General features: G+C 36.2%; 1 protein-coding gene across 2 annotated transcripts in view; it reads right to left on the reverse strand.

The window, feature by feature from the left end:
• Positions 1 to 26048, reverse strand: part of LOC117325124 (prostaglandin E2 receptor EP4 subtype-like) — a 41490-nt gene that overhangs the window by 2667 nt on the left and 12775 nt on the right. Inside the window, exons 2-3 of one of the 2 annotated variants that reach the window (XM_033881085.1) lie at positions 9542 to 10588; positions 1616 to 2424 (exon numbers count right to left, since the gene is read on the reverse strand). In XM_033881085.1, the coding sequence (XP_033736976.1) occupies positions 1616 to 2424; positions 9542 to 10444 (1712 nt within the window). In that variant the 5' untranslated portion in view covers positions 10445 to 10588. Of the gene's footprint in view, positions 1 to 1615; positions 2425 to 9541; positions 10998 to 26048 lie in introns of those variants that run through there. The other variant, XM_033881086.1, reaches the window with a different exon arrangement.

Below are 26048 nucleotides of genomic sequence, written 5' to 3' on the forward strand. Positions count from 1 at the left end.
TATAGTTTACCAATACATGTATGTATTTCTACAGTTTACCAATACATGTGTGTATTTATATAGTTTACCAATACATGTGTGTATTGATACAGTTTACCAATAACTGTGTGTATCGATACATTTTTCCAATATATACATTTTGTTTTATAGTTTAACAATACATGTGTGTATGTATATAGTTTACAAATGCATGTGTGCATATTTCGCCATCATGGTCATGAAGCTGACCAAACGGGCTCCTATTAGTGATAAGCATAAACAAATCATTGGTTTGGTTTAAACTTCAGGAAGAACACCTATTTACCATACTAACTTGTGGGAGATGAAGTGTTGACATTGGTAAGGGACCTTTCTGGGGTATTGTTTCAAATTTCTTTTTTCATGAATTGTAGTATCAAATAGCTGGTCCCTCAAGCATCTGCTTGAAACCATGATTTTCATTTTATACAGTAAATATTCAGTGAACATACAAGTAATGTCGTGGATCGTTGACCGATTCATATCATGTTGCCCGTAGAACGTCCCGACAACTAAACTTCCGGTTGTCTCATACAGAAGGTCATACAAACTACACGGAGTTGTCTTCTGTAGAACATCTCGACATCTAACGAAGAATCGTTCATTCTAGCCAATCAAGACGATAGGATCGATACACATGACCTGTCGTTAAATTGTTGAAACTACGAGTTTACAAACTTTCCGACTTACGTTTTAGGTATATTTGCGTTTAATGACAAGATATATACGCAATGGACACTGATTAATTTAAGCATTTTGTGACAAAAGAATTAAAATGGCCAAAATTATGCCATGTATATACTGATACTGCTGAAAGTTTACTGACGTAGCTCAGAGATTCTACTGCCACAACCATTAAAATGAATGGTCCTGTTGCCACAACCCTTAAAAAACCGTGGGGAATTCGTGGCCAAACAAGACTTCTCTCAAATCGATAAGTACCAGACGGTCTATAAAACACCATAATTCCGGTATTAATAATGAATCGGTCAGAAAGCGATCTGGTAGACGTGGTGAAAGTTTATATGACCGGAATAAAACAATTCTGACAGACAATTCACAAAGAAAACTATAGGTTCATTAGATGATTACAACGCCTGATCCGACAATTTGTTATACATGCGCAGTCATTCTTATCGGTCCACTAACCAAACCTACTGTGTCTATATTACAGTACTGTATATTATTGATGTATATAAACTGTCATCATCACCATTATTCTGCTTTAATTACGGACGTTAATTGAAATTGAAGTCGTATACAATCAATGTAATCAGGGCCCCTTTATTATTTATAAGAGTTCTATAGAGATTACTTGTTCCATGCCTCTCATATTTACATACCGACAATAACGACAGGACCAGACAACACACGTCACCTGAGACCCCTCATCAAACATTCAAATACACAAGCTCTAAACTAAACTTCAGTATGAAATTCGACAAACAACCCCAAGCAGACTGATGTCAACTGCCGGTCTGAGGCACAGGCCCGCGGTACAGTGAATGGAAGGGTCTTATGATACGTGGAAAGGGATGGCACTTTGTAGACAATCATTGACATGGTACCGTGTGCCTGTGTGAGATTTGCTATTTACCTGGGAAGTCGAAATGACCTGAATGATGGAATTACGTCTGAGTAGAGGTGTTGTCGGGACACAGGGGTCTGTAGGAGGTTTCGGGACTCGCCTAACCCACTATTGGTCGTGGTCTTTGTCAGGAATAATTCAGACTCCAGGGTCTCTACCGCCGGTTCGGAGAACACATCGTTGGTCTGGGATTCTTCCACTCCCGAACAAATGTTACAGTGTTCATGGCTCGATGAACTGTCACTGTCTCCATCAGAAACCTGGTTGCACTGTTGTGCCATATTGTTGATGTAGTTAAGGTCTGGTGGCGCGGATGATTTTTTCTCTAACTTTGAATGAGTTGATTGACATTGATTGCATATTTCATTATAGGTGTCACCAGCTGCGACATCTGGTCTCAGAAAGTCGCCCGGGGGACTGCGAGAGTGGGCTTCCCTCATAACATCCGGCAGTGAATGTTTCTTATTTCTACTTCCATCTGATTTTTTAGAACATTTCTTTGAGTGGTTTCGACACGACCCTACTGGTATGTTCCGATAGTGACACAGGTGCTGTGGTCCTGCATTGTTATACTGTTTACGGAAACACTTTAGATGATGTGCGTGCGCATTTTGGTCTGGACTTTCTTCAACATCTGCGTTTGGACAACAAAAACAACAGATTTTTCTGAAACTTTGTTTGAGTTTATCAAGAATAGTTTTCCTGAGCAGAATATAAATCCAGGGATCTAAAGTCTGATTAAGGCTAGCCAATCTGATCACTGTCAGGTCGACAACGTAGTTATGACTGCCTGTAGCCATGGTGACGATTATTTGTACCTGTAACGAAACAATTTTGTGTAAATAATGCATTTTCACATTCAGCTGACATACATCCGGTACATAAGTGTAATGTTCATAACAACTTGGAAAAGCAGCACTTTCTTTCATCTGACGTTTAACTTAATTTTCACCAAACGTTTTCATTAATTTTTATCTTCGTTTTAGTTTTGTATATTGGAGTGAAATGTAATTTGTGCAAAGTATTCCGTAGGAATTTCTTCTTTAAAGGATGATAATTGATTGTTTTTAAGTAAATATAATTTTGTTCATGTTTCTCTTTCATTTCTTTTGCTAGACACCTGCTTCGACCTTCAGCGAGAGTTGTTTTTAATAATACAGAGACATGTACAGATACATGTACATTAAAAAAAATGGGGGCAGACGGAATAGTGAGAAAATTCCAATACAATGGAATCGCGCCAAGAAGTCTAATTCTGATATATTACCTACCAGTGGGACTAGGATGGTATCCTCATTTAAATGTCCGCTCTCGACCGTCTAGAAATATTATCTACCCATTAGAGGGACTAGTACTGTACTTATTAAACAATCAGCTCTAGAGACGACCTACTCTAGGCCTATTATCTACCCGTTAGAGGGACTAGTACTGTACTTATTAAACAGTCCGCTCTAGAGACAACCTACTCTAGGCCTATTATCTACCCGTTAGAGGGACTAGTACTGTACTTATTAAACAGTCCGCTCTAGAGACGACCTACTCTAGGCCTAGTATCTACCCGTTAGAGGGACTAGTACTTATTAAACAGTCCGCTCTAGAGACGACCCTACTCTAGGCCTATTATCTACCTGTTAGAGGAACTAGTACTGTACTTATTAAACAGACCGCTCTAGAGACGACTCTACTCTAGGCCTATTATCTACCCGTTAGAGGGACTAGTACTTATTAAACAGTCCGCTCTAGAGACAACCCTACTCTAGGCCTATTATCTACCCGTTAGAGGGACTAGTACTGTACTTATTAAACAGTCCGCTCTAGAGACGACTCTACTCTAGGCCTATTATCTACCCGTTAGAGGGACTAGTACTGTACTTATTAAACAGTCCGCTCTAGAGACGACCCTACTCTAGGCCTAGTATCTACCCGTTAGAGGGACTAGTACTTATTAAACAGTCCGCTCTATAGACGACCCTACTCTAGACCTAGTATCTACCCGTTAGAGGGACTAGTACTATACTTATTAAACAGTCCGCTCTATAGACGACCCTACTCTAGGCCTATTATCTACCCGTTAGAGGGACTAGTACTATACTTATTAAACAGTCCGCTCTAGAGACGACCTACTCTAGGCCTATTATCTACCCGTTAGAGGGACTAGTACTATACTTATTAAACAGTCCGATCTAGAGACGACCCTACTCTAGACCTATTATCTACCCGTTAGAGGGACTAGTACTATACTTATTAAACAGGCCGCTCTAGAGACGACCTACTCTAGGCCTAATATCTACCTGTTAGAGGGACTAGTACTTATTAAACAGTCCGTTCTAGAGACGACCCTACTCTAGGCCTAGTATCTACCCGTTAGAGGGACTAGTACTTATCAAACAGTCCGCTCTAGAGACGACCTTACTCTAGGCCTATTATCTACCCGTTAGAGGCACTAGTACTGTACTTATTAAATAGTCCGCTATAAAGATGGTGCCTATTACATGTACATATGTAAATATACCCAGAACATACCCCTATTACACAATTTCCTCCAGTGATTAATCAACATTAATAATCCAGGATCAACAGAATATTCATAGAATACCTATTTAAAGTCTGCTCTAGAGACGACCTCTCATAAAAAATAAAACAACCAAGTCTAGATACTCCTGATAAGGAGATGGTGTGTCTTAAGTCTGATTGATTGAAAAATAATCCAAGCAAGTATATGTGACGAGGGCCGGCATGCATCCGAAGCCAAGTAAGGATAAGACATCTTTACCATTCACTTTCGCTAGCCAAGGATACATTTCGTATACTTCTCGACACTTTAGACCAGGGAGGTGACATCTATATGACCCCCTCTAATACTTGTTTCATGTCCCCCTTTTCAACTCTTTCGATATATTATATAGCCCCGCTAATCAATACTGTTCCGGAAAAAAAAATTCACCAGAAAGATCCGAATTCATGTACAAGATTCTTCTGGGGACGGTCTTCATCAGGAAGGGGGTTACTTAAATTATCACTGGTAACTTTTTAGATGATGCACTAGAAAATGGGTTTAAAGGAACAATAGAGGAGATAGTTATTACTACTGTCAGGGTTAAAATATTCTAAGAGCGTATGTAGTAATTATTAACAGTGTAACAGAAACTAAAACAAGAGATCCCAAAGGGATCTTTGCGCCCACCATTGAGTGATCTTTATAGGTTCCATGTCAGATTGATCTTTTCTCTATTTTTCCCTTCCTCTTACTAATCTGTGCGAATTGAGAAACATCCCTCAAGTACTTTTCAAACAAGGGGAACCTATATATGAAATTTGAGAAAGATCCCTTTAGTACTTTCTAAGAAATAGCGATAACAAACTTTGATTGTCAAAATTCAAGATGGCTGCCTGTCGGCTATGTTGTTTTTCGACTGGTCCCAAAATGCAATATGCATAACTAGGGACCATAGGAAACCTACATATGAAATTTGAGAAAGATCCCTTCACTGCATTCTGAAAAATAGCGATAACAAACTTCAATTGTCAAAATCCAAGATGGCTGTCGGCCATGTTGTTGTCCGATTGGTCTCAAAATGCAATATGAATAACTCGGCACCAAGGGAAACCTACATATGAAATTTGAGAAAGATCCCTTCAGTACTTTATGAGAAATAGCGATAACAAACTTCAATTATCAAAATCCAAGATGGCTGCCTGTCGGCCATGTTGTTTTCCGATTGGTCTCAAAATGCAATATGCATAACTAGGCACCAAGAGGAACCAACATATGAAATTTGAGAAAGATCCCTTCAGTACTTTCTGAGAAATAGCGATAGCAAACTTCAATTGTCAAAATCCAAGATGGCTGCCTGTCGGCCATGTTGTTTCCCGATTGGTCTCAAAATGCAATATGCATAACTAGGCACCAAGTGGAACCTACATATGAAATTTGAGAAAGATTCCTTCAGTACTTTCTGATGATTAGCGATAACAAGAATTGTTTACGGACGGAGGGACGGACGGACGGACGGACGGACGGACCACGGACCACGGACCACGGGCGCAGGGCGATTTGAATAGCCCACCATCTGATGATGGTGGGCTAAAAACGTCTATGTCATTGTGTTTTGTAAGGATTCTATACTTATTAAATGTCGAAAAATTAGTCTCTTGAAAAGAGGCGAGGGTTACCGATGGAAAAAATTCAAACTATTATCGACAAATCATTCTGAATTTGATATGTCCTAGAGAACGTATGGTCTGGTGCTAAGTGCTGGTCTAAACATACAGCCTAGGTGTAAGCTGTCCGTTATTGACAAGTTACCCTCGTCCGTATTATGTGTCCCGGGACGTTAGTTATTTCCATAAATATACCACCAATATCCAGTTACCGTCTACTTAATCAGTGTCATATTCAATTCTCTATTGACATATGACAAAGACTGATGACAAAAATCCATGACAAAAACTGATTAGAAAAGTGCTACATTGTGTGTTTTATATGTCTATAAACCACAGTGGTCCCTGGTTATATTATTATAAAGGTTGGAGGGGCCTTTACTATGGTCCAAATAACGCGATATACATACAGATGTAGTCTGTACAGGTCTGGATATATAATATAGATATATTATCACACCCTGTTATCTGTTGAATGTCCTTTCTAGAAAATGTTCGCTGATCAGAGGCGTGATTTTAATAAATTGAACTTTTTAGGTAAAACAATCGCTTCCTCGTCAGCTGTTTAATTAAATATAAAAAAACTAAGATATGATTGTGACCTTTAAATACACTTTACATATTAAACAATAATCTATACTGAGTATAATACACTTTACATCTTAAACGATAATCTATACTGAGTATAATACACTTTACATCTTAAACGATAATCTATACTGAGTATACTACACTTTACATCTTAAACGGTAATCTATACCGAGTATACTACACTTTACATCTTAAACGATGATCTATACCGAGTATAATACACTTTACATCTTAAACGATAATCTATACTGAGTATAATACACTTTACATCTTAAACGGTAATCTATACTGAGTATAATACACTTTACATCTTAAACGATAATCTATACTGAGTATAATACACTTTACATCTTAAACGATAATCTATACTGAGTATAATACACTTTACATCTTAAACGGTAATCTATACCGAGTATACTACACTTTACATCTTAAACGATAATCTATACTGAGTATAATACACTTTACATCTTAAACGGTAATCTATACTGAGTATAATACACTTTACATCTTAAACGGTAATATATACTGAGTATAATACACTTTACATCTTAAACGATAATCTATACTGAGTATAATACACTTTACATCTTAAACGGTAATCTATACTGAGTATAATACACTTTACATCTTAAACGATAATCTATACTGAGTATAATACACTTTACATCTTAAACGATAATCTTTACCGAGTATACTACACTTTACATCTTAAACGATAATCTATACCGAGTATACTACACTTTATATCTTAAACGGTAATCTATACTGAGTATAATACACTTTACATCTTAAACGATAATCTATACCGAGTATACTACACTTTACATCTAAAACGGTAATCTATACTGAGTATAATACACTTTACATCTTAAACGATAATCTATACTGAGTATAATACACTTTATATCTTAAACGATGATCTATACTGAGTATAATACACTTTATATCTTAAACGATAATCTATACTGAGTATAATACACTTTATATCTTAAACGATAATCTATACTGAGTATAATACACTTTATATCTTAAACGATAATCTATACTGAGTATAATACACTTTATATCTTAAACGATAATCTATACTGAGTATAATACACTTTACATCTTAAACGATAATCTATACTGAGTATACTACACTTTATATCTTAAACGATAATCTATACTGAGTATAATACACTTTATATCTTAAACGATAATCTATACTGAGTATAATACACTTTATATCTTAAACGGTAATCTATACTGAGTATAATACACTTTATATCTTAAACGGTAATCTATACTGAGTATAATACACTTTACATCTTAAACGGTAATATATACTGAGTATGATACACTTTATATCTAAAACGATAATCTATACCGAGTATAATACACTTTACATCTTAAACGATAATCTATAACGATTATAATACATGTCTGTAACATAGATCTTGCCGATCACGTGACTATGAGGTTTGTTAGAGGATATAACTTGACTACATGTGTAGACTATTATCTATTTAGTAGATAACTCCAGGGAATACCCTTTCATGGGACTGTGTGGTATTGACAATGTACAATGATATGACAAAACTCCTGATGCTAACTGACAGCAAGTATTGAATAATTAAGTATGCTTTTAGTCACCTGTCCTAGGGCATCACACTCCTATGTATATATTGGATGGGTGTATATTGCATGTGGAATTGTGGTTTTCACAAAATATCAATTGAAATGTTGAAAAAATATTTTAAAAGTTTAGACCTCCCCCCGCATGCTGAAAAAACGATGTTGAAGTAATTGGCGGTGAATTCCACAATCAGTTGTAATATTTAACTACATCATACAATGCCAAATATTATATATTTTGCCAACATTTGTATAATAACAACATAAAAGAACTAAGGTTTACCAGTTTATCAATTGTTTCATCTCTTTTCTGTTCACAGTTGTTAATGTTTTCTCTATATAGCGTTACTTAGTAAACAGACATTATATAAGAAGAAAATATATTGCAACATAGCCTGGACGAATATGAAATATGCTTTAATAAACATTATTTCTAATTATTTCTATTTTGAATTCCTAACAATAAATACGGGCCTTTATCTTGACAAGTTGTTTGCTTGTTTGATGGGTTTATCGCCCTTTCCACAGCCAGTGTCATTTTGAGGCGGGGTCTCCTCGTAGTAGTTGGTGACTACTTCACTGAACAACATACGGGAGACCCGTCGCATGTCATCCATAGCAATCAGGGTAAAGTGTCTTGCCCAAGGACTACGACAGTACAGATAGGCCCGTTTCTCCCAAGGACTACGACAGTACAGATAGGCCCGTTTCTCCCAAGGACTACGACAGTACAGATAGGCCCGTTTCTCCCAAGGACTACGACAGTACAGATAGGCCCGTTTCTCCCAAGGACTACGACAGTACAGATAGGCCCGTTTCTCCCAAGGACTACGACAGTACAGATAGGCCCGTTTCTCCCAAGGACTACGACAGTACAGATAGGCCCGTTTCTCCCAAGGACTACGACAGTACAGATAGGCCCGTTTCTCCCAAGGACTACGACAGTACAGATAGGCCCGTTTTCTCAGCTTCCCGAGAAACACGAACCGACATTATCTTAACAAGACGACTACTTACAAGCGGAAACACACACAGTAAGGAAGTCGATGGTGTTGATTGTATTCGGAAGCATACTCTACATGTGGTTATACGAAAGAATACATGTATTTGCGGATGGTATCTCGCCAAAGAGGACAAATTAACGCTAAACATTTAGAGGAAAGGTCGAGTTAGCGAAATATTATCAAAACCAGTCACAAAAGTTTGATGAAATTTAATTTCAGGCTATTGAAATTCCGAAAGATGCATGCAGTTACACACCTATTCAACATTTAAAAGCGTTTACTACTTAACTAACCTTCATTGTGTAAGTGATTTTGTATTGTACCGCATGGCGAACACAAATGCGAGATGATTCTAAATGATAACAGGATGAAAATAATACCTTAGATAGGAGAAAAAAACCCGACATATATGCATTCAAAGTATAAGGATTCTTGAACTTTTGTATGAAGTTTACAATTGTGTAGTTCTAAAAGTATATGTTCGAATAACGGTTCATATGCATTTGCACAAAGCATTAATTAAAAAATATTGATATTTTATCAATAAAACAACAATATTTACCATTAGTGGAGCCCAACACATGCCGAAGACCGTAGTTAGAACACACATCAGAATGATCATCTGAAACTCAATGTCCCGTTGATTCTTCTTCTTCCGCCGATATCTCCGACCACCATTAACTTCACAAACTTCTAGGTTTCCATTATGTGATAATGCTATTCGTTTTAAGTATCTTACCCGTAAAAGGGCGAACATCACGTAGCAATTACATGATGTCATAATAAGCACCACAGCGAGATTAACTGAAGCGTAAAGATAACCGTATGAATTAGCAATAGGGTTGTTACTATGGAAATCAAGGAAGCACCACGTACAAGGGTACTGTACCGTGTAAATACCCACTCCAAAAAGGGGGAGAACTCCGAATACAAGTGTTGTTATCCACAACGTTATGAGAATAATCCGCGCGCACCCATAAGTACATCGTTGGGAATGTATCATTGCGTATTTGATGGCCAAAAATCTCTCAATGGCCATTGCACACACGATTAGTGGAGTAGATAACCCGAAACATATCATAACAAATCCGTTAAATTTACACAATATTTCCCCTCCGACCCACTTCCGGCCGTTGCTGTAAGATAAGATGGTGACAGGGGAAGTTAGGATAATTCCGGACAAATCCGTCCAAGCCAATCCGGCTACTAATGTATAAAACACACTCGAACTTTTGTTCTTGTGGAGCACATAAAGTGCCAAGATGTTCCCAATGATTCCCGCCGAGCCCATTAACACTGGGGATAAGATAGTGGCACCACGGTGATGAATTCCGAAAGTCTCATTTTCTCGGTCTTCAAAATCGGAATAATTACAAAAGGCAGGAAGATTAAAAGACGATGGTTCCGCCATGATGTGTTCCAGATCGCTTCTGTTGGAGCTGTGGGGTACGTTGTGACTAGTCATTCTCGTCTGCCGTGACGTACAACACTGGATTTATGTCTCTGACAACTCTCTATGCTTGACACTTTCTATCGGGAGAACTTTCGTTCCCGAGTGCATCTGTCGCTCCAACATTCTGTTTTTACTGTGATACTGGATGGTAACGAGCTGAAAACAAGATTAGAGTCAGGCATTAATATTGCGAATCAATCTCTGAGGTTTCAGTGTATAACTGACTCCAAATGGCACAACAGTGTTGATGGTCGTCCTAAATTAATTACATTGGCTCGCACCGCGTTTTAGCCCAACAGAACAATCCCATTAAACCAGCCGTTATCTAAGTATATTCGATAATCTTAAATATACATAATTATTGTCATCGATCGTTACCGTTGTCCGATTAACGTCACTATACCGCCCTGGACAGTAAACCAGACAATACCCGAACACCTCGACTGGACGGCCAACACATTACATCTGTTGTTTCGCTTTCTAACAGAACCAGACATGAAAAAGAACTGTTAACGTAACGACAGGCAAGTGTTGTGTCAAAACGTTATGACGACCCGGTAACGATTACAGAACAGGTTTATAATAGGTAATACTCAGCATCAAATGTCACGAGTCGAGGTACAAACTGTTGTTACAGTCAGAATCCGGAAGGACAATGAAATTAATCAATAGGGGATTAAATCTATTGTTAAATATGTACACAGTGTCGGTGGTGTATGCTGGAGCTACGCTGGCATATCTCACAACTTGGCGGTAAGATTGGAGAGTTATATTATCTAATGCTGTTTTTTTTCCAATTAACTCACCATGCACCCACGCCCCATTTCTTCATACTGGGATTGTTTATATTGATAAATGAGTGATGTACATTACATCACACATTTCGACATACGCGGTAGATTTATGCCTTTCTTTCGGGTTGTGTTTTTATTTAAAGGAATGGTTGTTTTCGGGTTGTGTTTTATCTAAAGAAATGGCTGTTTTCGGGCTCTTTACATCACTGACAATTTGGTTTCAACAAATTTGATTGAGTTAACAAAAGTATTAGACAATAGGCAGTACCTATATAAGTCTTCTCCAGAACCGTTACAACATATATACATCTACACATACTGAGGTATTTTACACAAATAACAATACATAATTAATTGCTTAGATTATCGTTAAATGAATGGACAATTCTACGGGAAATATGTATGAATATTTGAATTGATAATATAACTTAACACACATATTAATATGAATGCTCGCTCATCCACCAGTGGTGTCTAAATTACTTACCACAGGTACTTCGCCCCTGGCCACATACGTGCTTCTATAGTCTCTCTCATACACACCCTCCCATAATATACAGACTGAGAAGACTGGAACATAAGTAAAAACATACTAATTAATAAATTGATTAATTTTCGATAATATAAAAGTATTTGTTTCTGGTGGTAGGTCATTGTCCCCTGATGTTAGTATTTTAAGACTAAAAATCCTGCTTCGTTGTGTATATCATAAAAATCATGCCTGGAATCTGAATGATTTGGACAGTAAAAAGGGATCGGCGTCTTCACGCTGTGCTTAACAAGAACTGCCATCTTCAATCAGGTGGTCAGTAAAATTTGAATGACTGGCTGTGTGCCTGATTTAACAAAGTATTATACAATGTATAACGGTTCCTAGGATTACAGTGTTTGAGGACCAGGGAAATAGTATCTGATTATTAAAATAAGGGAATTAACAGATGTAAACGATATCGAATAATCTAAAATAAGATTTCTTAATCCATATGGGTTATTAACAGTATTGATTAAAGGTGCAATAATATCATAAAAATAGTCAGGTGTTAAGCGGTTTATCATCTTATAAATTAGAATAAATTTATGTTTATGTCTCAGATTTACCAAAATATATAGTTTTCGATGAGATGTCCCACACCGATATAATCTTCAAAGCTTCAATTTGAACAGATTCAAGGATTTAAGATTATCTGATGGTACAGTTATTCCAGATAATATCACCATGCTCAAACACGAGTCTTATATATAAAAATTATACAATAATCCCTTGTGCCAGACTTTATCAAACGTTTTGCTTATATCACAGTAAACTTGTCTAAAGAATATACCTTGATATAAGTTTTTAATATAGAAAAAAGTTGATTGATTGTTGAGTCCTTGGGCTGGAAGGTAGATTGATGATTACATCACTGATGATCGAGCCCTATAGAAGGACGAAATAGCTGTATGATGTCCCATACATCACTGACGAGTCCTAGAAGGACGAAATACAGAAAATATAGCTGAATGATGTCCCATACATCACTGACGAGTCCTAGAAAGACAAACCAGCTGTATGATGGCCCATACATCACTGACGAGTTCTAGAAGGACGAAATAGTTGTATGATGTCCCATACATTACTTGATTTCCAAAACACACACCTACATGCTATTCAAATGGGAACAATATTTACATTAACAGTAAAAATGAAAGAAAACTGGTGATAGTTTGACTCTAACCCAAACGGTAGCCATTCCCTTAGAATGGGGTGATACTTTGAATCTAACCCAAAGAGTAGCCATTCCCTTAGACCTTGGGTGATACGTTGACTATAACCAAAACGGTAGCCATTCCCTTAGAATGGGGTAACCCAAGTAATAGCCATTCCCTTATACACCGGGTGATACTTTGAATCTAACCCAAAAAGAAGCCATTCTCTTAGACTTGGGTGATTGTTTGACTCTAACCTAGACTCTGGATGATACTTTGACTCTAACTAAAACAGTAGCCATTCTCTTAGACTCCGGATGATACTTTGACTCTGGCAAAAGTTTACTCAATAACGACATTCTACTGTAAATTAAGCTTCGTTATGTTATCCCCATATTCATCAGTGATGATAAGGACCAGAGGGCGAGAATACAAAAGGGAAGTAAGAGCAATCAGAAAGACTCCGTACTGTATTCAGTTGTTCACCCATCCAACGCAATTTCGTTCATGGAACAATAACTTCAGTGCTGTTAACAATTAGATCAGTGAAGGTCACATGATCAAACGTTATAGTCTCCCAACACGCATGGTCCTTTTTCTGGATCATATTTGGTCACTCCAGACTATTGATGTTAAAAATCTATTTCCGTGATGTTTGAAAACAATTTGAATTATTCATGTTATCTGAAATAGGTGCCACTTTGATGATCTGTCGGCATTCGTGTCTAAAAACCAGTTGTGGCCATTGATTTCCACAGCTATTCCAATACCATTGACAGGTTCAAATACTTAGCAATGATAGAGGACATGTCTGGATCGATAGACATGGTCGTGGGAGGGTTGGCATCTCACCATTCGATCGTTTTATATTTAGAGACGCGATTTCAATCGAATAAAAACAATGTACAGGGCGTCCACCCACTCGCGTGTACATACGGAATTCCGTTTTATTAAGGGCGTGTGTTGATTAGTGAGCTGTTATAGGGAACATGTCTGATATCATATTACAGTCACCCGTAGTGAATACCAGGAATATCATATTATATACCTACATAAATGCATTGTAGTATGTACAAACAATGCAAAAATTGTTTATATAGACCTGAGCTACACGTGTTAATTTGATAGCAGAACTTCAAGTATTATATAAATAGCAGAATGACAAATATTGCTTTGATTGCAGAATTGCTCTTAATATATATCAGAATTTTTTGGTTTCATATCAGAATTAGAAATGTTTGGTTATATAGCCGAATTACAAATATTGTTTATATATCAGAGTTACAAAATTTTGGTTATATAGCAGTGCTACAAGTGCTGTTTATAAAGCAGAACTTCCAGTGCTGTTTATATAAAAGGATCATAAATGTTGTTTTTATAACAGAGCTGCAAGTGAGTGTTATTTATATAGCGGAAATAAAAGTGCTAATTATATAGCAGATCTACAAATATTTTTTATATAGCAGAATTACATAAAATGTTACTTACAGCATTACGTTTACCATCAAATGCCATTACTAAATATACCGCATTCATTCTACCCTTGTAATTGTCATGAAAGACGTCATCATTCTGACATCATGAGCTGGCTAATATCGACTTTCAATTTCCACATTACTGTTATATTTATTAATCAGGAATGCACGAGATAGAAAGTTTCTAAAACCAAATATTTCATTTTTATTAATCACTTTAATCCCCCCCCCCCCCCCCCCCCCCCCCCCAAAAAAACAAAAACAAAAATAAAAACAAAAAACAAAATAAAACTCTGACCTGGTAAATACGAGACTGTTATTTCCGCTTCCACTTTAATAAAACACTCAAACACAGTAATTGATCTATATACCATATTATACAAAACTTTATCAAAGATAAATCTGATACATGCACATTGATATCAACAAGAAAACATTTGTATATAGAGTTAGTAATACGCCTGTTTATCGAGCTCCGCAAGCCTAGCTGTGGATACAGAGCGCCGGATCAAATCCGTTATCATCGATTGTCTTCTACAGAGAATTTCGTAACATTGCACGATCTCATGCAGTCTGATCTATTCAAGTAAATTAACCCTATCCCGTAAAACATAATAAATGGAAAATGATTCATTTCCATCCTTTCTTTTACATTTATCATTTAGCCACGATTTAACATTAGATTACGAGAGGTTGAACAGTCTGTTCATCAGAACCCATTAACAACATAGACTACCATAGTTCCTACAGCTGTGATGGTATGTGTCGATTTAGCTTACGCGATCATTTCGTAAGAAGATTGAATCCCGATAAAGACTGGGGTCAATATCTAACCTCCAGTATGAACCTCTCCCGGATTATAAAAAGTGAACTGACGCAAACTAAACAGCTGGTAATTGTACTAATGCTAGTATTATACAGTGTATGTGTTCCACAACAGTGTTCATTTACCTGGTAAAGGAAGCAGTTGCCTTTCATTGCTCGCCAGAGAGTTCGAAATTATGCATTTTTCATTTCTTTGCTACTTGTTAACTGTTTACTAATTTGAATTATGTTTATAAGAATGAACACCCCTATACAAGCGAATTGTCTATTGCAATCTGTCACGAAAGAAGACAAATAGCAATCAGGAAATGCCCTCAACTATAAACACGTGATTACATGTATCGATTCCGTCCTACACTATTATGATATTGGTATACTAGGAAGAGGGGTCGATATAACCTCTATTTACCTGTACAATGTGACACCATTATCTTCAGTGTTTACCTGTACAATGTGACACCATTATCGTCAGTATAACTGTGACTACTCTGTCTATTAGTTACTAGTGACTGACAATGACAAATGTATGACATTGTCTATACATGACGTCTTACCAGAACGATTGATTGAGTGACGGCCAAATGTCGACGTGTGCTCATGCAGAACACGTCCAATACTTTGAAAACGGTCGTTGTCATAAGATATTTGGTCTGTTTTGAACATTTTGAAATTTAATTTTATTATGGTATGCTTGAGTATAACGAGTCCTTTGTGATATGAAAACCTTTCAGAAGTATTTCCCCATTAAAGATCTGACTTTCAATATATCCATGTGATAATTAATGTCGTCAAGTCCCCAATGTTATAACCAGTATTTATGAATTCATTTTTAGACATTTTATATTCTATTCCCTAGACGCTTTTCACTGATGCACGTCATACTAATGGAAAAGTGTCAAATTTCACTTACTTATATGGTACGTTGTACATCATGACATGGTACCAGCACATATTTTAATCTCAATGCGCCTTTGTTATACACATGGCAGGGTGTCATAGTCTTCCTAGATTTGAAGATTTCAATCAACAGCACAACTGTAATACAACCGTTACGTATGGGTGTTAAATACGTAGATGCGAGCCATAGGGAGTTGCAACCGACAATTACTTCTCAAATATCGATATTAGCGTCGACCGACAATCACGTTTCAAATATCAATAATAGCGTCATATTTACATGACATCGTTATTGAGTAAATCGTATTAAGATTGGCACCAACTTCCATCACGTCTAACGGTCCTCTGGGAAAAGTCAGATTGGCACGGATTGGTGACACGTGAGCATAATAACCCTATGTTCGAAAATATTGACATAGATGTTCTGATGGTCCAAAGAAAATCACACGGGTTATCAAATAGAACCGCCAATTTGCATTTCAGTATGACAGGGACACACACACCAAAGACCAGGCGGTTATTGATGAACTGTCGGACGATAGTTCGTTTATACAACATTATAATATATATTGCTTGTTGTACTGCATACAAGATATCCTCAGTTATAATAAACGATTTAATACAGGCCAGATATGATGCTTAATATAGATTATTAAGGAAAGAGGACAATATCAGAAGGATGAGAGCGTGTACTGTTATAACCATGACAAGTAGGGTAGTTCATATCAGAAAACAGATACAGACAGGCAGGCATGCTTCGTATTCTATTTACAAGATATTTAAGTCAAGCAATCAACATATACTTAAGCATTGAACGACTTTCAGCGCTTCATGTTGAATTTGCCTCTGTATGTATATGAATCTATATCTCAGTTCACCCGAATACAAGGTTCATCTATATGAACAGAGTTAAGGTAATTTGTTCATCTCGATCAACATTCCATTTTATTCTCTGTCAAATAAAGTCGAATTTTCCATTTATTACCCTCTGATTTAACATTTGACTGATCTCCTAATAAAATACACTGACTCATCTCAAATATCAGACGGCACTTCTACTGCTTATACCACACCATCCATCATTAGATCAGGACTTTAAAAACAACCTATGGCACTCTAACAGAAAATTAGGTACAACATCGGTACTAGATTTTCCAGCGTACAATGTACATGCACTTAATCTAATATGATGTCGACTAATATGATGTCGATGCCCTGATTATAATGAATAGTAGAACGTCTAAGCAATTCCTTTTTTGTACATAACTTTTCTCTCCATTGTAGATAGAAGAAATCTGTTGCAAATCTTCTGAACGTGTCCGACATAATTTTGGTGATGGGCTTATGCAAGTAAAAAAACATGTAATGAAATATTCGCTGTGAACCGACACAATCTAATAATGAAAAACGACATCCATACAAACTATTCCCTTCCAAAGTATAACTTATTCCGACGTTATATTTGAAATTTAACCGCACTCCAGATACTAAAATCTCCTGAACATTGCATGGTTATTGAAGTTGATGGGTTTTCGGTAAACAAATACCACGCCCATATCTATTCATGAGCTCTAAATCTTTGACATGTTTGTTTGCAGGGATAAACAATAGCCTTGATGATATTAAAACTAGTTACAAGATTAAGTCCACTAAAGTGAATGCCAAAAAGGGCGTTCAGACATTTTCTTCTGTAAATAACAGATGAAAGTTATCCTAGCATATGTTTACTGTCCATTACACAGAATAGCCACTTCTCCAAGAGAACAAGATATAACAACGTTGGTCCGATTTCTACCGACGTGAAAAATCAAATATCATAAAGGATTTTTCAATAGCAGAGAATGGATACACAATGCCCACATCTTTTTGAAGTAAAGAAAGCTATCGTGATATGTATGAAGTTATGTATCATTTGCTAAAAATGCACAGGGTATATGTTATCTTATACTTTTAATCTAGAATTCTGGTTATCAACATCACCATCCTTGACCGTTACGAGACAATAACATGCGTGTAATACTCGACCTTGACCTACCACTGGCCTATTGGGTACAAGTACGTATTACTACTTTTCAAAACGCACCGATGACGTAACGTTTGCAAATGAATCGCACAACAGCCCTCAGAACTTGCCACTTAAGCCCAGATAATCCACGCCATATTAAAAGCTTTTTGGTTATCAAGAAAAGCAAACAACTTCTTTTGATTTATTTTTCTATACGTATGAAATGGCGCCTTCACCGTGAACGCTACCATGAGACATTCATAGTTTTATCTAAAACTCTGGAGCGTATGAGGAAATGTATGATGCTACGTTGTACACTGTTTTCCAATACATTTTTCGGTATTGGTGTTAGGGTATGTAATGTCCCTGTGGTTGTCCATTAACGGTCTGTCACGTCTACCACCCTTAAAAAGGCTATTGATAATCAGGGTAAGACTTCCTGTCAAAAGATCATTAAAACGTATAATAGCTATTTAAAGAAACTAACGACTGGCATATCTAACATGTTCTGAAACTATTCAATCATGTCCACTAACTTTTCCGGTGTTCCTATATCCGATAGCATGTTTGATTTCGATAGCCGTGATGGAGTCGTCACAAATATCATCACTATTTATATCATATACACGCGGTCGACTAAACATTCATTGTGTTTTTTTAATTGATCATTAAAGTGTGAAGGGAACTTGATAAATTTAGTGGTAATTCATACGATAACGAGTGTTTACTTACATTGCTCTTAAACGGACAGATTTATAAAATGTTCCGATGTCTAGCTCTGATAGAGTTTGTAGCTTTTCAAACTATACTCTTGTGTTTTGTGTTCGCGAGATATATCTAATTCATCTCTAAATCATCTCTTTGCAACTTTATAGCTCGTGTAGGTCTCATGGACACGTGGGCAGCCTTCACACATATGTTGCATGATTAAAGTGTCTGTTACGCCCTATGGGTAACGACAATTTCCAGTGTCGCAGCGACGTTTATTAAATATGTATTAGTAAGCTCAGATATATCCGCCGGAATACGTATCTGTTCCAATAATTAATTCCGTCTAATTGTAGTTTGTATTTGTGCTTATCTGTTACTTTATTCCAATGTATAACAGTATCCGGTGATGAATTGTAACGCTTACGAAATATATGCTGTATTGGTCGATGGTCGGACATATCAAGGAAATGGTCGTCACATATATGACAAGAATTCACAAGGTTAATTTTGTATTTTTCGAAGAATAAATGGTCGATCAAAGAAAAATGATTTGTACACCACCAGTTATAACCAGTCAAACTGCAGCATGGAATAGGGTAGTTACTGTCAGCATGGAATAGGGTAGTTACTGTCAGCATGGAATAGGGTAGTTACTGTCAGCATGGAATAGGGTAGTTACTGTCAGTACGAAATAGGGTAGTTACTGTCAGCATGGAATAGGGTAGTTACTGTCAGCATGGAATAGGGTAGTTACTGTCAGCATGGAATAGGGTAGTTACTGTCAGCATGGAATAGAGTAGTTACTGTCAGTATGGAATAGGGTAGTTACTGTCAGTATAGGATAGGGTAGTTACTGTCAGCATAAAGGGAACATGTCAAAATAAGTCAAAGGTTTACCACAAACTTTACAATCTTCCTATTGCCATTTGGAAAGTGTATTTTGTAAAAGAGTAATTATCATTAGATATATGCTGTTGTATACTTCATACCAATCCAACAGTTACATAATTCCCTTTTCATCCTTTACATCAAAAGTGATTAATCAGATTAATAATTTCTTGGATCCCTAACTTTAATTTTTCTATCTAACTTTCAATCTTATAGGTTATCAGTTCCAGGATGTTGCTATCTTTTGTTGTGTTTATTAGATATGGTTCTATATTTTGGATGCCATTTTGGAGACAGTCAGGATATATGTTGTTGTGTTTGAGGACAGATATATAAGAAAGTAAATAATATTGTTAGTAGTTCTTGACAGTCAAATCGCTTGACGTTCCAAGGAAATCGCCTATTAATTCAGTTCTAGCTTTCTCATTGTTATGATGCATTAGGTAACGAACTATTAGAGTATTTCGCTGATAAATTCCGCGATTGCAGAACACTAGTATTGTGCGATATTGTGTGGAACGAAAGATAATCTATAATGATTGAAGTACTGTCTGAGAAAGTTAGGTACATTGTCTGAGAACGTTAGTTACATTGTCTGAGAACGTTAGGTACATTGTCTGAGAACGTTAGTTACATTGTCTGAGAACGTTAAGTCATTGTCTGAGAACGTTAGGTACATTGTCTGAGAACGTTAGTTACATTGTCTGAGAACGTTAAGTCATTGTCTGAGAAAGTTAGGTACATTGTCTGAGAACGTTAGTTACATTGTCTGAGAACGTTAGGTACATTATTTGAGAACGTTAGGTACATTGTCTGAGAACGTTAGATACATTGTCTGAGAACGTTTGGTACATTGTCTGAGAACGTTAGGTACATTGTCTGAGAACGTTAGGTACATTGTCTGAGAACGTTAGATACATTGTTTGAGAACGTTAGTTACATTGCTGAGAACGTTAGGTACATTGTTTGAGAACGTTAGATACATTGTTTGAGAACGTTAGTTACATTGTCTGAGGACGTTAGTTACATTGTTTGAGAACGTTAGGTACATTGTCTGTGAACGTTAGGTACATTGTCTGAGAACGTTAGTTACATTGCTGAGAACGTTAGGTACATTATTTGAGAACGTTTGGTACATTGTTTGAGAACGTTAGTTACATTGTCTGAGAAAGTTAGTTACGTTGTTTGAGAACGCTAGGTACGTTGTTTGAGAACGTTAGGTACATTATTTGAGAACGTTTGGTACATTGTTTGAGAACGTTAGTTACATTGTCTGAGAACGTTAGGTACATTGTCTGAGAACGTTAGGTACATTGTTTGAGAACGTTAGTTACATTGCTGAGAACGTTAGGTACATTGTTTGAGAACGTTAGGTACATTGTTTGAGAACGTTATGTACATTGTTTGAGAACGTTAGGTACATTATTTGAGAACGTTAGGTACATTGTCTGAGAACGTTAGGTACATTGTCTGAGAACGTTAGTTACATTGTCTGATAACGTTAGGTACATTGTCTGATAACGTTAGGTACATTGTCTGAGAACGTTAGGTACATTGTCTGAGAACGTTAGGTACATTGTCTGAGAACGTTAGATACATTGTTTGAGAACGTTAGTTACATTGCTGAGAACGTTAGGTACATTGTTTGAGAACGTTAGGTACATTGTTTGAGAACTTTTGGTACATTGTCTGAGAACGTTAGGTACATTATTTGAGAACGTTAGGTACATTGTCTGAGAACGTTAGATACATTGTCTGAGAACGTTTGGTACATTGTCTGAGAACGTTAGGTACATTGTCTGAGAACGTTAGGTACATTGTCTGAGAACGTTAGATACATTGTTTGAGAACGTTAGTTACATTGCTGAGAACGTTAGGTACATTGTTTGAGAACGTTAGATACATTGTTTGAGAACGTTAGTTACATTGTCTGAGGACGTTAGTTACATTGTTTGAGAACGTTAGGTACATTGTCTGTGAACGTTAGGTACATTGTCTGAGAACGTTAGTTACATTGCTGAGAACGTTAGGTACATTATTTGAGAACGTTTGGTACATTGTTTGAGAACGTTAGTTACATTGTCTGAGAAAGTTAGTTACGTTGTTTGAGAACGCTAGGTACGTTGTTTGAGAACGTTAGGTACATTATTTGAGAACGTTTGGTACATTGTTTGAGAACGTTAGTTACATTGTCTGAGAACGTTAGGTACATTGTCTGAGAACGTTAGGTACATTGTTTGAGAACGTTAGTTACATTGCTGAGAACGTTAGGTACATTGTTTGAGAACGTTAGGTACATTGTTTGAGAACGTTATGTACATTGTTTGAGAACGTTAGGTACATTATTTGAGAACGTTTGGTACATTGTTTGAGAACGTTAGGTACATTATTTGAGAACGTTAGGTACATTGTTTGAGAACGTTAGGTACATTGTTTGAGAACGTGTGGTACATTTATATATGCATGGCCTTTAACATTTGAGTGCAATTCTCACTCAACAAACTGTTTTCGATAGATATTGACAAATGGTAAAAACTGTTTAGAATAACAAAATCCACGTGCCTATGCGCATCCATCCGACAGGACACCCTTACGGAAACATCCGAAGTACCTACCTAATTATTTTCCGATATTATCAGAGCCGCGGGAATTATTTTAAGTAATTTTGTGAACGACTCCCTATTTATTTGGAAGGGTTCCCAAACGTTAGGTACCAGACGGTTTACCCCGCCTACTCCGGAGGATAGAAGACTCAATATCAGGATAAATCAAGGGCATGAGTCACTCTATCGAAATATCGCATTCTAGAAGTTGGAAATTCCGTGTAATTAGACCTATTTATGGCCTGTTGTCACACTATTGATGGACATCGCCTTAGTTAATGCATCGACCTTCTTTAACACACGGAAGTCAATTTAGCGTACGTTACATGTATTAAGGATATTGGCAGTTGTTTTAAACAGGTAATGCAAGGTTCCACACAGTAGCTGAAAGAGTATCCTTTATGTTTACAGTTCAAAATATCCTTTAATCCTGCCATGTCCTGTTTTTCCTGACGTAACATTTCTGATAGTAGCAGTTTCTGTATTCTATCTTTCTCCAGGAGGGTTTACCGTGATAAGGAAGCCGTGTAAAAACTCGGTCCAATTATACATTACAACATGCTTTTGAATTAGATCTTAAAGCCCATAAGCCACAACCTAGTAGATTTATAAGACGATGTATATATAATTAATTCATAGTATAATTATAAACTTATAGCTTATACAGTTACAGCAGAGAAAGTACATTAAAAAGATACACAAATATCGTGTTATCATGTACACTACCAATAAAGTTACAACAGAGAAAGTACATTAATATAGATACAGAAATATCATATGCACTACTATGTTGACAACACCCATATCATGTTGATATACACCCATAACATTTCATTTCAAACATATTTTATTGATAAATCAATGGGGATTAAGCAACAGGCATAGCCTATATAAGCTCTCTCCCTAGCTTCCAGTATATAATAAATGAAAATTAATAGATATTGTAAATGAATGGGGGAAAATGAAAAAGAAAAAAAGAAACTAGACAATTAGAACACATACTTTCTCATACACACAGACACACATTATACATTCACAGACATTGCATGCATGTAATTATATAATTGTTATTAAAACTAATTTTAGATATTTAGAAGATACTATGAGCTGGTGGGCATTAACATATACCATATACTTACACTGTGGTTCAAAAACAACAGACACTAAGTGTTCTAGTGTTATTTTGGTGTTACGCAATAAATACAATACTTAAATATATTATGTCATAACTTAAAAATTAGTTATTTCATACTACATGTAAACGTATATACCTTATGAATCATGACCACATAAAGTCCACTGGCAAGTGATGCCCAGTAGTCAATCAACACAGGTAATTATTTTGTATATAATAATATCATAATAACATAATTTTACCAGCCATTACGGGTTAATACTATTATTTCAACATCATAGAATTACTATAACACCAACAACAATTTATAATAAATATACTTCTAATTATATGTCTGTATCAGCTTTTTGAACCGTTGTGTAGCAATAATGTATCTATGCACTCATTCAAACAAATCCTGGTTCTGTACATGATTAATTTCTTGATTGCCATTTAGAATTATATCTAAAGACAGTGTATCAATAAAGTCTTTATCAATTAATGTAAAATCTTGAAATAGAGTTTGTCTAGCATCAGTAAAGCTAGGACATTCAAAGAAGAAATGGTAGGAGTTTTCAATTCGGTAACCACAGGAACAATTTGAGGTATTTTTCAAATGATCTCTAAACAGATCATAATTTAGCTGACTCACTCCATTTCTTAATTGACACATTATTATATTGACTTTTCTTGGTCCTGAATACTTAAATACAGGTGTGCATACTGTTTGAGCTGTGTTTCCTACTATTGTCTTTTTAATTTCCCTTTTAAAGCTACTTATGTTATTAATATTGTTAAAACTATTATTGGGACTATTCCATATGTTCATCATATTGGGAAAGAAACTATTAACATATAGCATGGTTCTGGGACGGGGCACATTGGGAATTCTGGAGTGTCTAAGATTGTATATATGTTCTACTGGGTTTATTACATAAGGTTGAATAATTTCATGTAGGTAACTTGGGGTCATTTTGTTTACTATTTTAAAGAAGAAGATGTGCTTATGTTTGTCCCTTCTAGTCTGTAAGCTTTCCCACCCTATTTCTTTGTATAATATGTCATGACTAGTACATTTTCTTAGTCCAGTAATTATTCTTATTACATCCAGCTGGATTGATTCCAAGAGATCTTTTTCTTGTTTTGTACAGTTGTCCCATATAACACAAGCATACTCAAGTATAGGTCTAATAAGTGTGACATACAGGGTTTCAAGTGCCTTTCTACATAGTTTATATTTTAACATTCTAAGTATATTCACTCTTGTACAAGCCTTCTCATAGATAGAGTTTATATGATGTGTCCAGTTACCTTGTTCATTTAAAAAGACACCAAGATGTTTATTATTTGTAATGTTGTTTACCCGAGTATTATTAAATATCAGGTTTGGATGCAAGTTATTTGCATTAACTTTCTTAGTTACTATTAAGGATTCAGTTTTATCCGGTTTAAAAAGTATACCCCAATCATTTGCCCATTTGGATATTTTACGTAAATCATCGTTCAGTCTAGCAGCTGTTTGTTGTTGGTTATCATCTATTCTACCACAATACCCTGTGTTATTCAACTCTCAGACCATCAGTTAAGCATTACACCTGTTGATTAACAATCTGTTTATACCACACGTGGTATAAACTCTGTATGCATTTTGATTGGCTAACACGGTGAACTTTGACCCAAGCTGCAATTGTTATTGACGTCATCAATAATCTAATGACGTCACATCACCGGGTCCCGGACGTCACCGATACACTTTATTTGCATACGCGAAATTATACTTGGCCACGTTTCCCTTTGATTCAAGCCGATATTATTGTGGTAGAAACAGGTCACACGACTCGAAATTGTTGGATATGGAATTTATTTCACACTCGTAAGTTATTTTTTAAAAGTTGCAAAAAACACTCGCTAAAGCTCGTGTCTTTTGTAACTTTTAAAAATAACTTACTCGTGTGAAATAAATTCCATATCCAACAACCACTCGTTGTGTAACCTCTAATTATTATGTACAGTGAAGTGTCATCAGCGAATAACTTTATATTACACCCAATCTCATTTTCTAGATCATTAATATATAGAAGGAATAAGTATGGTCCAAGGACAGAGCCCTGTACATGTTTTTATACACCCATAACATGTTGTTATACACCCATAACATGTTGATATACACCCATAACATGTTGATATACACCCATAACATGTTGATATACACCCATAACATGTTGTTATACACCCATAACATGTTGATATACACCCATAACATGTTGATATACACCCATAACATGTTGATATACACCCATAACATGTTGATATACACCCATAACATGTTGATATACACCCAGAGCGATTATAAAACGGGGTTAGAACAGATGACAGCTTTGACTGATTGCCAGACTGACAACCTCTCTGGGATTACAACATTACCGATAGGAACACATTTCATATTGTGTAGGAATGAATACAGCTGGTGTCCTTATAACATGTGGTTTATTGCGTATGCAGATGGATCTTGTGCGAAAACATCTGATTTGAATATAAAAAACCTTCAATATACTGCTCATATAGATTATTATACACATTCGTATGTGCCAATGATGTTGATCAGAAACGGACATAAA

The sequence above is a fragment of the Pecten maximus genome, chromosome 4 (genome assembly GCF_902652985.1).
Source record: "Pecten maximus chromosome 4, xPecMax1.1, whole genome shotgun sequence".
Classification (NCBI taxonomy): domain Eukaryota; kingdom Metazoa; phylum Mollusca; class Bivalvia; order Pectinida; family Pectinidae; genus Pecten; species Pecten maximus.